This window comes from Anas platyrhynchos, chromosome 11 (assembly GCF_047663525.1).
Source record: "Anas platyrhynchos isolate ZD024472 breed Pekin duck chromosome 11, IASCAAS_PekinDuck_T2T, whole genome shotgun sequence".
NCBI lineage: Eukaryota > Metazoa > Chordata > Aves > Anseriformes > Anatidae > Anas > Anas platyrhynchos.
This window is the reverse complement of record NC_092597.1, coordinates 11,241,892-11,254,620: the sequence shown is the minus strand read 5'-3', so window position 1 is coordinate 11,254,620 and position 12,729 is coordinate 11,241,892. Positions and strand designations below refer to the sequence as shown.

The following is a 12,729-nucleotide window of genomic DNA, read 5'->3' as shown; positions in this document are numbered from 1 at the left end:
TGCTATCTAAATGTGCTTGTTTAAATATGGTGTTATTTGTACTAGGAGACAAATGGAGTAGTGACTACAAACAGATCTTGAAGAAATAACAAATTTATGTAGGAATCTGATTTGCAGACTTTACACATATGAATATGCACTTGTATACATACGTGTGTATATATACTGTTAAAAAGGCAATTCCTTAATCCACAACAGTGCTTTTTGTTTGGTTGTTGTTTTTTTTTTGCTTGTCTTTTTTCTTTTTCCCAAGAATTGCACTGCCAGCCATTTGCATTTTGTTGTTTAGTAAGCAGGGGAGAAATTTGTATGGGTAAAGGTGACAACTACCTTCTCTTTTTAGATGTTTAGCATGTTTTATTGAGCTATTGGAGACACGCTGCGTGCATAGATTATTGCTGAGGCTGTGATTCTGCAGAGTACCTTCTTGTGTGCTTGTGAAGGCTCTGACCTATTTTTCTAAGAGAATATATCTGGGACGCTGGTTACTGTCACCAGCTATCCGTCCCGCTTCTCTCCCAGAGGTTGCTACTGGCTCCAGTTTACGTAGTACTCTGGTCTATAAACCACGGTGCTCAGGAAGGAGTGTACATGCCACCTCAGCCACTCCTACATTAGGTGCCTGTGGCATCTGAAGAAAGGCGAGGCAAACAACAAAGGGTAGAAGCCACTCCAGCTGTTCCATGATAATTTTTCTGCAATCACAAGTCACGCCCCATTCATCTTAATTGAGCAGTTCCTTTATTTGAGCTTAGGTACATTTCTAAGTTGATGAATCAGTCTTCAGCTGCAGTGGGTTTGCTTCGTATGTTAGGTGAAAAGGAGATTCTGATGCTTTGTAGTTGTGAACTGTCTCTTTTTATAATTGATAGTTCTGCAATTTCAGATGTAAATATGTTTAATGAAGACCTCAAGTTGCTTTTGGAATTTTCTACCATTTATTTTCCACCACCTTATAGAAGCTCATCCTTGTGAAACCAAGCCACACTTTGGTTTTCGTAATAGTGCATGTATAAAACCAGAATAACCTCACTCTTGGCAGCAAGCATTATATTGGTTATAAACCAGTGTAAAAGTAAATGAGAACTCATGCATGCTGGTTATATTCTGATGGAATTGCAAAATAACTTTCTGGAAAAGACCTCTGGAGGGCAGGTAGTCCAGCTTCCTGCTAAAAGATGACCTCATGCCCTTATTCAGCAGAGTTTTAAAAACCTCTGAAGACAAGGGTTCCTCTCAGAGTCGCTCAGACACTGTTCTTGGTCTTAGCCACCTGCATTGTGAAATTATTTTTCTTTATCTAGCAAGAATTTTCCTTGCTGCATCTCATGTCCATTGCCTCTTGTCCTTCCACTGTGTGTCTCTGAGAGGAATCTGCCTTCTCTATAGCCCACCTGCCCTGCCTCCAGTCTGTAGCAAACTGTCGTTATATTTACTCTTGGTCTTCTCTAGATTGAAGAACCCCATCTCTTTCAAGGGCTTCTTGTGTGAGGTGTGCTCCAGTCCTGTGAACATCTGAGAGGTCCTCCTTTAGGTTTCCTTCAGTTTGTCAGGATCTCTTGCACTGGAACTTCCAAAGCTGCACACTGCTCCAGAGGCAACCTCATTGAGTATTGAGTAGGGGGAAATAATTAGTTCCTTTGATCTGCTGGCTGTTATCTTGCTAATGCAGCCCAGGAACAAGCCTTTCAGGAACACAATACTGACTCTTACATAGCTTGTTTTCCACCAGGAGCCACAGGGAATTTTCTGCTGAGCCAGCCAGCACCCAGTCTGTGCTGCTGCATGAGGTTATCCTAGCCCATGTACAGGACTTAACATTTACCATTGTTGGGCTTTGAGGTTTGTGCCAGACCAATTCTTCATGTGGAGTGTCGTCATTGAAGCTGGTGAGGGAGCATTCCATTGCTCAAGACGGCAATGCAGTCATTAAAACAATATTGTTTCTAGGACTAACCCCTGAAGAATGCCACTTGTAATTGACTGCTAGCTAGACTTGGAAATGTTGACCGCTGTTCTCCAAGACTAATTATCCTGCCTGGTTTTGCTTCACCTGCTACTCCAACTCCATCTGGTCCAAACGTTCCAAGTTTGCCTTCAAGGATGCCGTGGGAGACCTTGTTAAAGTAAATGACCTGCCACAGCTCTCCTCTCCCCACCTACAGAGCGAGTCATCTCATGGTGGAAGGCAGTTGGATTGGACAGACTTGATTTGGGTTTGGTAAATCCATTCTGGCTGGTCTCAGTAACCATTTTATACCTCACAGTGATTTCTAGGGGGGTTTGTTCTATAGCCTTCCCACAGTCTGGGGTGATTCGGATTGTCCTGTTGTTACTCAAGTACTCTTTCTTCCTATTTGTGAAGATGGATGTGACATTTGCCTTTTTCTTGTCATTAGAGATCCCACCTGATTGCCATGCTTTTTCAAAGATGATGGGAGCAGCCTAGGGATGGCATGATACCAGCTCTCTGAGCCTGAAGAATCCCGTTTGGGCCCAGGGAGGTTTTTGCATGTGTAACACGGAATTCTGCATTAGAGGATTTTACTTGGAATTTCCTCTGCTATGGTAGGTAGAACTTCTTATCTGTTGCCACTGGGCACAGGAGCTCAGAAAACCTTGTCAGTAAAGACCAAGACAAAGGTGGCACTGAGTCTGTCAGTCCTCCTCACATCCTATGTCAGTAAGTTGCCCATTGTATCCCTTTGGCTTCCAATGTACTTGCAGAAGCCCTTGTGGCTCTTCACGTCCCTTACCAGTTTCATCTCCATCTGACTTTGGACCTTCTATCTCTGCATGCCTGGGCAATGTTTATGGAGTGATGTTTCCTTGTGATTATGCACACACCTTTGTTTTGGTACATCACCATCAGTTTTAGAAGTGTCACAATTGTTACAAAGCTTGTTTTGTACGTAGTTGTCTGTTCTGCTGCATCACTCCTTCCATGTCAGTTTGTAAAAACATTCTTTGAAGGATATCTCTCATCTCTGATCCACATTGGTAGCAGCTTCCTGCATCTGCAGAGCAATATATTTTATTATGATTCATAGACGTTCCCTTTTTGTCCACTGGAAACGGTAAAAGCTTCCATGAACTAAAACATTCCTGTGGTTTTTGGATAATTTAAAAATATTTTGTCTATTTTATTCAGTTTTTTCTGCTTAAGAGTTTAAGCTATATACAGGAAACAGGGAAAGGTTGTTGCTGTATTCTTTTATTTTTATTTTTTTAAAGTATCACTGTGCATGTTTTCTGGCTCATATGTTCAGGTTCACTTGAAATTCAGTTTTGTATTTTTCTGTTTAATCTGTTCATTGGCACAAGGGAAAATTTGGTGCAGATGCCAAGCTCTCTTATTCCAGTCTCTGTCTATTCAACTTCAGCTTTCGCTAAAAATAAGTTTATTTTTCAGGGCCAAAGACGTGTTGAAGAAAATTAACAACAGTAATGGGTGAGAGGAGGAATGATGTATTTCTATTGTCAGCAGAATGTGATGGCATCACAATTGTGGAATCTGGGATGACAACTGTCCATTAAAAAAAATGCCTCCAGCTAAGAGCCTAATACCTTCTCTTGTCATTAGAGCAGAGTGATGTTTTGCAGGAAGTGGCATATAATCAAGATACTGTTCTGTGAGTTAAAACTGAAAGAGTTTCAAGCAGAAATTTAATTATTGTTTTAGTTTCTGCTTCTCAGGCACATCCATGGCATAACCATTTGAACTGAGGTCATGCAGCTGGGCTGTTCCACAATCAGCCTTTATTACCTGTTTCCCTGTGTGAAAGGTGACCTTGGTTCTTTTGCATTTCCTACAGCTTGGAGTTCTTCCATGAGATTTCATTTACATTCCAAAATGTATTTTGGCAGTCAGTCACCAGGGTACTTGAAAGACAAGTAGTGAACAGAGGGGAGGTCTCAGGTATTAGCTTTAAATTATAGGATTAGTTGCAATTTATTTATTTTTTTTTTAATAGCACACATTCTGTCATATATTCCAAAGGTGCAGGCATTTCAGCCAGATATACTATGCATGTGAGAAAAGTGTATCATTTTGCTATTTGCTTGCCTATTTAAAAACAGTCTTTTGGTATCTAGTCTGGAAGAGACAGCCTCTACCATCTTGCAACTGTTCAGCCGTACAGAGTGGAAAGAAATAATTGGCTTACAAAAATAGAAAAATTCTGATATGTTTATATTATGTATTATTTCAAATTTGGTAGGAAATATTTTATTAGCAAATGAACTCATAAATTAGAATTCACTTATAGATGGTTCACAAGTCCAGGATTGAATTGCGAAAGATCAGTTGAAAACTTTCAAAGTACTTTTTAAATAGAAAACAGTTTTAAACTGTTTTTATTTCCTGTAAAGTTTCATAGTGATTTTTTTTAATTTTACTGGAAACACTGTGTGCTTAAAATTCAGAATAATTTATCAGATGTAATTAGAACAATTTCCCAGACAAAAGGCAGAAATGATCATCCTGTTACACGCTTTGTATACAGCAACTCTGAGCTGCCTCTTCCTCCAGCTGCAAAGACAATGGTACATGGAAAAATTAGTCTGATAAGGAATTGTGCCTTGGAGGAGAATGGTGGAGTTGAGGGGGTGGGATAGGGACACTTGAAGGGGCTCAGATATTCAAAGGTGAGTACCTATCTGAATAAAATCTGTGCTCATTTGTTTTATCTAATAAAATAGGTTTTCTAGGAGCAGATATTTTCTCACCATCTCTGACTAACTGAATTCATGTGCAGGACATGAGCTGAGGTCATATGTTAGTGAATAAAGAAGCTTTTGGGGTACAGAGTGTAATGCAGATAGCAGGAGTTACTAGAAGAAAGAGGAAAGGAACAAATACTCCTCTCTGCTTGCATATAGAGAACTATCAGTGGCATTAAGTACTTTGAGGTGGAATCCTGTCTTATTTCTTTTTATGTTCTATGTAAACCTACAGATGTATAATGCATCAATGCTCATAGTTTATTTAAAGGATCTTTATTCTGATTTCCACTTCGTTTCAGGTGATGAGTTCATTTCTATCATGGGCATTGCAGTTGAGCTTTCAGCTGCTAGTGAGGCAGGGCACCTATTTTGCTTTTCCCACTTTATAATCAGTTCATTCAGTATTTAGCCAGGCATTCTTTCCCAGGCTCTTTCTGGGAAGAACGAGCCCTCTGCTTAATATCCCTTTGTGTACGTACAAGAGCATGTTGTTCATTTTCTGCTGTTTTTAGAAACTCCGTGGGAGAGCAATCTTTAGATTATTATTATTATTTTTGGCTTAGGTTTAGATTTAAGGACTATTTTTAGATTTAAGCTTTACCTGCAAATACATGCAAATACAGATACTGAATGAGTGTTCAAGTTTATATTCCTTTGCAGTATATATTTTGTATTATTAAGGTGGCTCGTTGAGTCTCTGTGAAAGTGATTCTGTTCTTAGGCTTTCTGGTGTGAGTCAAAGAAGCCTTTTTGACACCGGAAAATTTGCTTAAATAAAAACAAAACGATTCCCTGTTTCAAAGTACACTTTTGGTTTTCATTTATAGATATTGCAATGATGTGATCTTTTGCTCTCCTGTCTGGAAACTACTATCTGCTGAACATCTGCAGTGAAAATATTGTGATTCAGCAACTTTTGCAATGTTATTCTAGGAACACTGTTAATATTTTTAGTTCCATTGGAGAGAGCGAGAAAGAGACTTTGAAGAGTTTTTTGTAAGAGGTAAACTGAGATGTTGTAATTTAGTTCTGTATGGTATGATTTTGTGCCCACTCACACCTGTGATCCTTCCCATCTTCGTTGGTTTAGAAGCCAGAACATCATAGAGGGTTTTTCACCCAGGCTTTGTGTGCGTGCAGAAAATAAGCACTTGGCTTACCAGTAGCTTCCTTCTCTGACAGGTTTCATTTCATCCTATTCACACCAGGACTGGAGTTAAAAGCAGAAACACCTGCTTTGCCCTCACACTTAAATGTTTATTGGGTGCCACTGTTTACACTTCAATGAAGTCTCTTTGTCCATTACCTAACCTCCTCCATTACTGCTGCCTGGATTTGTGGTGCCCTTTATCCATTGACCTTAAGACACGTGAGAATATTTGGTAAAGCTCCACACCTATATTTTGAAATCATTATATACAATTTATACATGAGAAAATTAAGGCACATGGAGATTAAGCAGCTTTATTTGTATTTACTTCTGTCATTATTACTTTCTGTTTGTCAGGATGGTCAAGAGAACAAATGTTAGGGTGTGAGTCACGAATGCAGCATAATATGGGTCAGGAACATATATGTTGCTGCATATGCAGCATAATATGAGTCAGGAACAGTAATCCCAGATTGACGCGCATCATGGCTTTGACTTTTCTAATTACTTTCTGCACCAGGGTTAGTATCTCCTTGCCTGGGAAGGGGTAGAAAGGTTAAGTATTTTTTTCCAAATGCTTTCTACGTGTTAAGACAAAGCATGGGGGCAGTGAAATCTTTAGAAATAGTTTCACTGAATGCTGGCAGCAAACCAGCTTCATTTATGAAAGTAAATCTAAGGAAAAAAATATTCTTAAACTGTTCTTGTACTGTTTCATCCAGAAGGATGGGAACTAGCTGTTTGGCAGGGGGGTTGTGAGCATTCTTTTTGTCTTTCTTAAGAAGAATACACGTAAATTTTGCCAATTTACTAACCCCTAAGTTCTCTAAAGAACGTATTGATATTAAGCCTGCTTCTTGCGGGGTCAGCAATAGCTAAGCAGGATCTTTGAGGCAGCCATTTGTTGTGAATGCCAGGGACACCTACAGTCCTTGGCAGCAAAGACTTTGGTGGTGTTCCCTGTTTGTGTCCTGTCAGCAATGGGTAGAAAATATTTTTATTTTTTTAAGTGAATGGTGGAAAGATGGTTAGCATGAGAAAGGCAAGAGCAGAAGGCAAAAGTTGATGTGGTAATGGGACAAGACAGGGGTGAGTGGAGATCCATAGATAAATATACTAGAACATAGGGCAGATGACCACAGGAAAAAAAACTGTAGAAAGCAGTGGGGGGGGGGGGGGGGGGGGGGGGGTAGGGGCAGGATAGAGCAGAACAGCTGGGTAGAACAGAGGGGAAGAAAGGGCTAGGATGAGCAAAAGAAGCTGGGATGCTGGGCAGGAACAGGGATTTCAGATTGCCACATAGCCTTCTGCTTCAAGAGCTGCTCCATTAGCTCAAGGGATAGTGGATTGTGCTGTGCTGAGCATGAACAGTCTTCACAAATTGGTGGTGTGCCTGTACCATGGAAGATCAGCATAATTCTGAATGATGTTAGCACTTCTATTCAAGACACAGAACAAAGTATAAGAAATAGTTTTCTGTCTACATAGAATATTCATTAAAGTTATAAAACTGGAAAGCCCTTTTCTCAAAAGATGGGAATCGATGGAATTATGTTCAGTCCTCTTATCTTTTGGTATAGTCACACAGTATTTTTCACTAGGAGAATACCCTCATAATGCTTTATTTTCCAGAGACTTTGTGGACTTCCTTTGCTGATGGCAGAGTCAGACTGAGAATAGATAACACATGTCCGCAGACTCCCATAACAGTTCATCAGATGTTCAAGGAGAGCCTAGAAAAATACGGATCTCTTAATGCTTTGGCAAGCAGAAAGAATGGAAAGTGGGAGAAGATAACTTTTTCAGAGTATTATTGCTTTTCCAGGAAAGCAGCCAAGAGCTTCTTGAAGGTAGGTACAGAAAACACAACCAATTCCCTTTTCTCCCTTTGTCTCCTCAAATAAATAAATAAATAAATGATAATTAAAATTGTTTTCAGTCAAAGAGATAATATTTCCATCGTTGCAGGTAAATGCCACTGTTTCATTCAGGCATAGGTACAAAGTTCATCATGAGGTCTTAAGACAAAAAATAAAAATTGTGCTGTATGTTTCTCTCCAACATGCCTATATTGTATAACTTCATCCTTATTACTTTTTAGCTTGGTCTTGAACGATTCCACAGCGTAGCAATCCTTGGATTTAATTCTCCGGAATGGTTCATCTCAGCTGTTGGAGCTGTTTTTGCTGGGTAGGATTTGCTTCCCTTTTGTGTAGGGATTTCAAGGTTTCAGTTGTGTGAGGTTTAGAAATGTAGCAAATTGTTATTTGGTGTCACATCCTGGAAGTTGTGCTGCAGCTGATTAGCCTATTCAGCAACCTACTGGAGTCTCATAGCTTTGAGTGTATCTGGAATAGTCCGGACACTCATAAATTGAACCTGTTTGCTATGGACTTAATTGTGACAGTCACATATCTTCTCTTACTGGAAGATGTAGGATACAGAGGACAGTCCCAGTTTTATGTCAGTGATACACGATATCTTCAAGTGAATGAAGTGACAGATAAAATACTCGCTAGCCTGATTCCTTCTGTCCTGATACGTGTTAATACAATTTGGATTTGACCTCTTAGTCTGTTTCTCTGCCAGTGAAATTCAAACTGGTATCTGTGTGCAGCTTGAACAAAAAGAGCACATGGTGTTTTTTGTTCTGTTTTGTTTTACCACTTATTGAGCTAACTCCCCTGTAGCCTCAAGTAGGCTAAAATAATGAATCCTAGCCTACAGCATCTCCTACTGCATAGAGTTCAGGGATTTATTTTGCATATATCATCCAAGTATATCTGAATACTTGAAACAAACATGATAGCTGTGCTGATGTGTACCTCCACATCCTCATATTTTCATCTTTCATGTGATCTCTTACTCTTTCTGGATGTTAAATGCATGTATGTGTGTATATAAATATATGTTCTAATATATAATTTTGGATATAGAGGAATTGTCACAGGAATATATACAACCAATTCACCAGAGGCCTGCCACTACATTGCTTATGATAGCAAAACCAACATCATGGTTGTGGAAAATCGGAAACAACTGGACAAGATAATGCAGGTATGAAGTGGCTCAAAAATTAATTGACCAAATACCAGGCTATGCTGTCATCAACATAGAAGAATAGGAATTGTAGAGCTCAAGAGGTTTGGTTCATACATGTTTCTTTCTAGAAATAGGAAAAAACAGCTGTGGCAATCACTGCTGTATCCATCTGAGGGTTTTTTGGAGCTATTATTTCAGTCTTTGCTTCTTTCAGAAAAAAAAAAAAGTATAACTTGTTATACTTCTAATGATATATGCATAGTGGCTATCGCCAGGCCACTCCATTTGTAAAAGCACAGACTGATCAGTTCAGTTCTGTGATAAAGTCAAAGATATATATGAGCCACTGGGTCTCACAAAGTTGAATGAAATTAATGCTCTCTGAAGGCCATCCAAAGCAGAGAAAGACTGTAAGCCTGCAGCTTTATATTTTTATTTATCCTTAAAATATGCAAATTGCTTCCCTTTTTTTTCTTCTCTTTTAGGAAGATAAAACATTTTATTTATTTATTTTTAGCAGTTTAACAGTTTTTATTGGGGATGGTTTCTTCTATCTTTATTGGGAACCACAGGACCTATGGTCAACTTTCAGCTTGAGCTTGACTGTTCCTTGATATGTCATAGAATCATAGAATCATAGAATATCCTGAGTTGGAAGGGACCCTTAAGGATCATCAAGTCCAACTCTTGACACCGCACAGGTCTACCCAAAAGTTCAAACCATGTGACTAAGTGCACAGTCCAATCTCTTCTTAAATTCAGTCAGGCTTGGTGCAGTGACCACTTCCCTGGGGAGCCTGTTCCAGTGTGCGACCACTCTCTCTGTGAAGAACTTCCTCCTGATGTCAAGCCTAAACTTCCCCTGCCTCAGCTTAACCCCGTTCCCGCGGGTCCTGTCACTGGTGTTAATGGAGAAAAGGTCTCCTGCCTCTCGACACCCCCTTACGAGGAAGTTGTAGACTGTGATGAGGTCTCCCCTCAGCCTCCTCTTCTCCAGGCTGAACAGGCCCAGTGCCCTCAGCCGTTCCTCGTACGTCTTCCCCTCCAGGCCTTTCACCATCTTCGTAGCCCTCCTCTGGACACTCTCCAACAGTTTCATGTCCTTTTTATACTGTGGTGCCCAGAACTGCACACAGTACTCGAGGTGAGGCCGCACCAGCGCAGAGTAGAGCGGGACAATCACCTCCCTCGACCTACTAGCGATGCCGTGCTTGATGCACCCCAGGACACGGTTGGCCTTTGATGTCCTTTGATGCAATAAGAGAAAGGATACTGACGAACCTTTTTGGTGTAATTTAAGTCTTTTGGCTGAAACCAGACTTAGCAGATTAGCAGACTGTGTAGCATCTCCTCCTCCCCCTCTTTTATTTTTGAGCCAGTTGGTTGTGAGTTTAGGGGAGAATACTTGAGGGAGGAGGGAAACAGGAGCTTTCTTCTGACTGTCGACCCAATTACAGTTTTGGCAGTACTTCAGTGGGGAAAAACACAAGATACGAATAACAAATTATAAATTTGTTTTTAAAAAACCTAACAGATCTGGAATCGTTTGCCACACTTGAAAGCAGTTGTGCTGTACAAGGACTCCATTCCAGAGAGATGTCCAAATCTGTATACGGTATGTGAAATGCTAGAACAGAGTTACAATTATTAGGGTATTATTTATTTAATGAATTTCTACTATGTTTGATCTGTGGAATGTCTGCCATTCAGAATGCATTGCTGTCTTCCAGCAAAAGCATTCACAAGCTTCATGAGCGCGTTCTATTGAATTTAAGTGTAACTTGGTTTTTGATGCTTGACATTTAAAATTAGTTACCTTGCTTGACTGTCTTTTGTTGTAATGTTTTTTTTTCTTTTTTTTTTTTCTTTAACTGGATTAACAAAACACCTGTAGGCTTCAGGTCGGAATATGTACTCTCAAACCATTAAAAATAAGTTGTACACTGGCTGTAGCGAAAGCTGCATTGTGGGTGGTTACACTGGATCCAAGGACATGAAAATGTCTGTACTTCTACTGATGATAGTTGCATCATGTTTGCACCAAATATTTCTGGTGTCAGGCAACAGGTGAAGAGAAATTATTACAAGCTACACAAAGCAGAGCGCATTTTCTTAGCATGTCCAGAATCTTCGGGTCACACGGTAAAAAAGAAAGCTGAAAAAAGGACAAATGCAGGATCAGAAATTTGAGTCGTAGAAGTCCAGCACTTAAGAAATGTTAGGACTTGTTTTTTGTAAAAATGTTTTTTTCAATATGTTGAAAATATTAATGTAATAAGACTACAAAACCTTTCTTTTTAGTTGGCTTCAGATTATCAGATTCCAGTCTGAAAAACCTCTTAATGAAGAGGGAACAGCATAGCAATACTTATGCTGTGTTGAATTTCATAAACTTTATAAACAGTAACCAGTGTTACAACACTGTACATATCAGTATGGAGTATGCTTTACATCCCAGTATAATAAAAATGTTACTTTTTTGCTACTTATATTTCATAGTAAAAGGAATAAGGCTAGCAGTTAATTCTGGAACAGCATTCTGTTGCTGAAGCCTAAATGCTTGAGAATTTGGGAAGAGAGAAGTAATGCATGTTTATTCTGTTACTGAAAGATACATCAGAAAACCGCCCTGTTCAAGTGCCAGGTCAGACATGTTTTCTCAATGGAGAAGGGTAGCTTTGAGAAAGTCTTGACAGTTGCCTTAGTTTATATTGTGTAAAGGAAAAGTTGGAGATCAAATCACCAAAGGCAGAAATGGTTTTATAACTTGGATGGAAAGCAGGGCACCCAAACCACATGGCATATGATGAAAGACATTTATGTTACAAGTTGACAGCAGAGATGTAATGAGCAGTTGCTGCAGTAGGGGCCAAGCTTTAGTTCTCTTATCAGCGCGTGTTACCAGAAGCCAAATGCAGTCAGTAATGTGTGTGGCTGTTTGTACCTTTCATACTCCCGAACAGGGAACACTCGCTATTGCAGGTACTGTTCAGTAAATAAAGCCTGGGCAACAGATGCACAAGTGATTAACGCATTCTGGTATGAGAAGACAGTAAGGTCAGGGAAACAGGAGCAAATGATAAGTCACATAGAAACAATTACGCCCTTGACACCTCCAGGCTTTCCAGGAGCTGGTGAAATAGATATGGCTGTATTGTGTGGGCAGAGATAATATGTGACGAATCCTTTCTTGCTATGGAGCTGTGCTTTGTACTCCCCCTCTTCCCAGAGAGATGATATGGTGGAAGAACGTATGAAGCTTGTCACTGGTGGTTAGCAGAATGCTAGGACAGTGTTGCCACCCAAGGAAAGGAAGTCTGGGTGCCACAGAGGTTAGCTATTGTAACCTTAGTAGCACACTAGCAAAGAGCAGAGGAAGGAAGGAATGAACTCCCCCTCATGCACAAGGGGAGGTGTTAACCTCTGCTGTCCTTTGCGTCATCCTCTTCATTACTCTGTGGTCCTAGATATATCTCCAAGAAATCATTGTGGAACAGAGGTGCTGCATCTTGCTCTTGGATAATACAGTTTTGTAGCACTGGTTGAATCATTGGATCTCAATGGGAAATTGACTCTTGGGTTATTGACTAATTTTTATTTACCCTAGTTTTCATTGCATTGAAATCAGTGGCATACCCAGCAGGATATCAGGTGCATGTGGTAGATGCATCTGAGGACGACCAATAAAATATAGACGATCAGGCTCAGCATTTTTCTGGGACCAATTTGTGCTGCACAAAAGTCCACCATCATGAAAAGCTTAGCTCATTCTAGATGGAGCCAAATCTGAATGGAGATTGTGACCAGCATTA

At 39.9% G+C, this 12,729-nt stretch overlaps 1 protein-coding gene across 21 annotated transcripts in view; it reads left to right on the top strand.

Annotated features, from left to right (window-relative positions):
- Positions 1–12,729, top strand: part of ACSBG1 (acyl-CoA synthetase bubblegum family member 1) — a 36,195-nt gene that overhangs the window by 12,881 nt on the left and 10,585 nt on the right. For 20 of the 21 annotated variants that reach the window (XM_021277777.4, XM_072043217.1, XM_072043214.1 and 17 more), the window contains 4 exons: positions 7,508–7,725; positions 7,977–8,065; positions 8,812–8,932; positions 10,452–10,532. In XM_021277777.4, coding sequence (XP_021133452.1) covers positions 7,594–7,725; positions 7,977–8,065; positions 8,812–8,932; positions 10,452–10,532 — 423 coding nt within the window. In that variant the 5' untranslated portion in view covers positions 7,508–7,593. Of the gene's footprint in view, positions 1–5,552; positions 5,729–7,507; positions 7,726–7,976; positions 8,066–8,811; positions 8,933–10,451; positions 10,533–12,729 lie in introns of all 21 variants that reach the window. The other variant, XM_072043219.1, reaches the window with a different exon arrangement.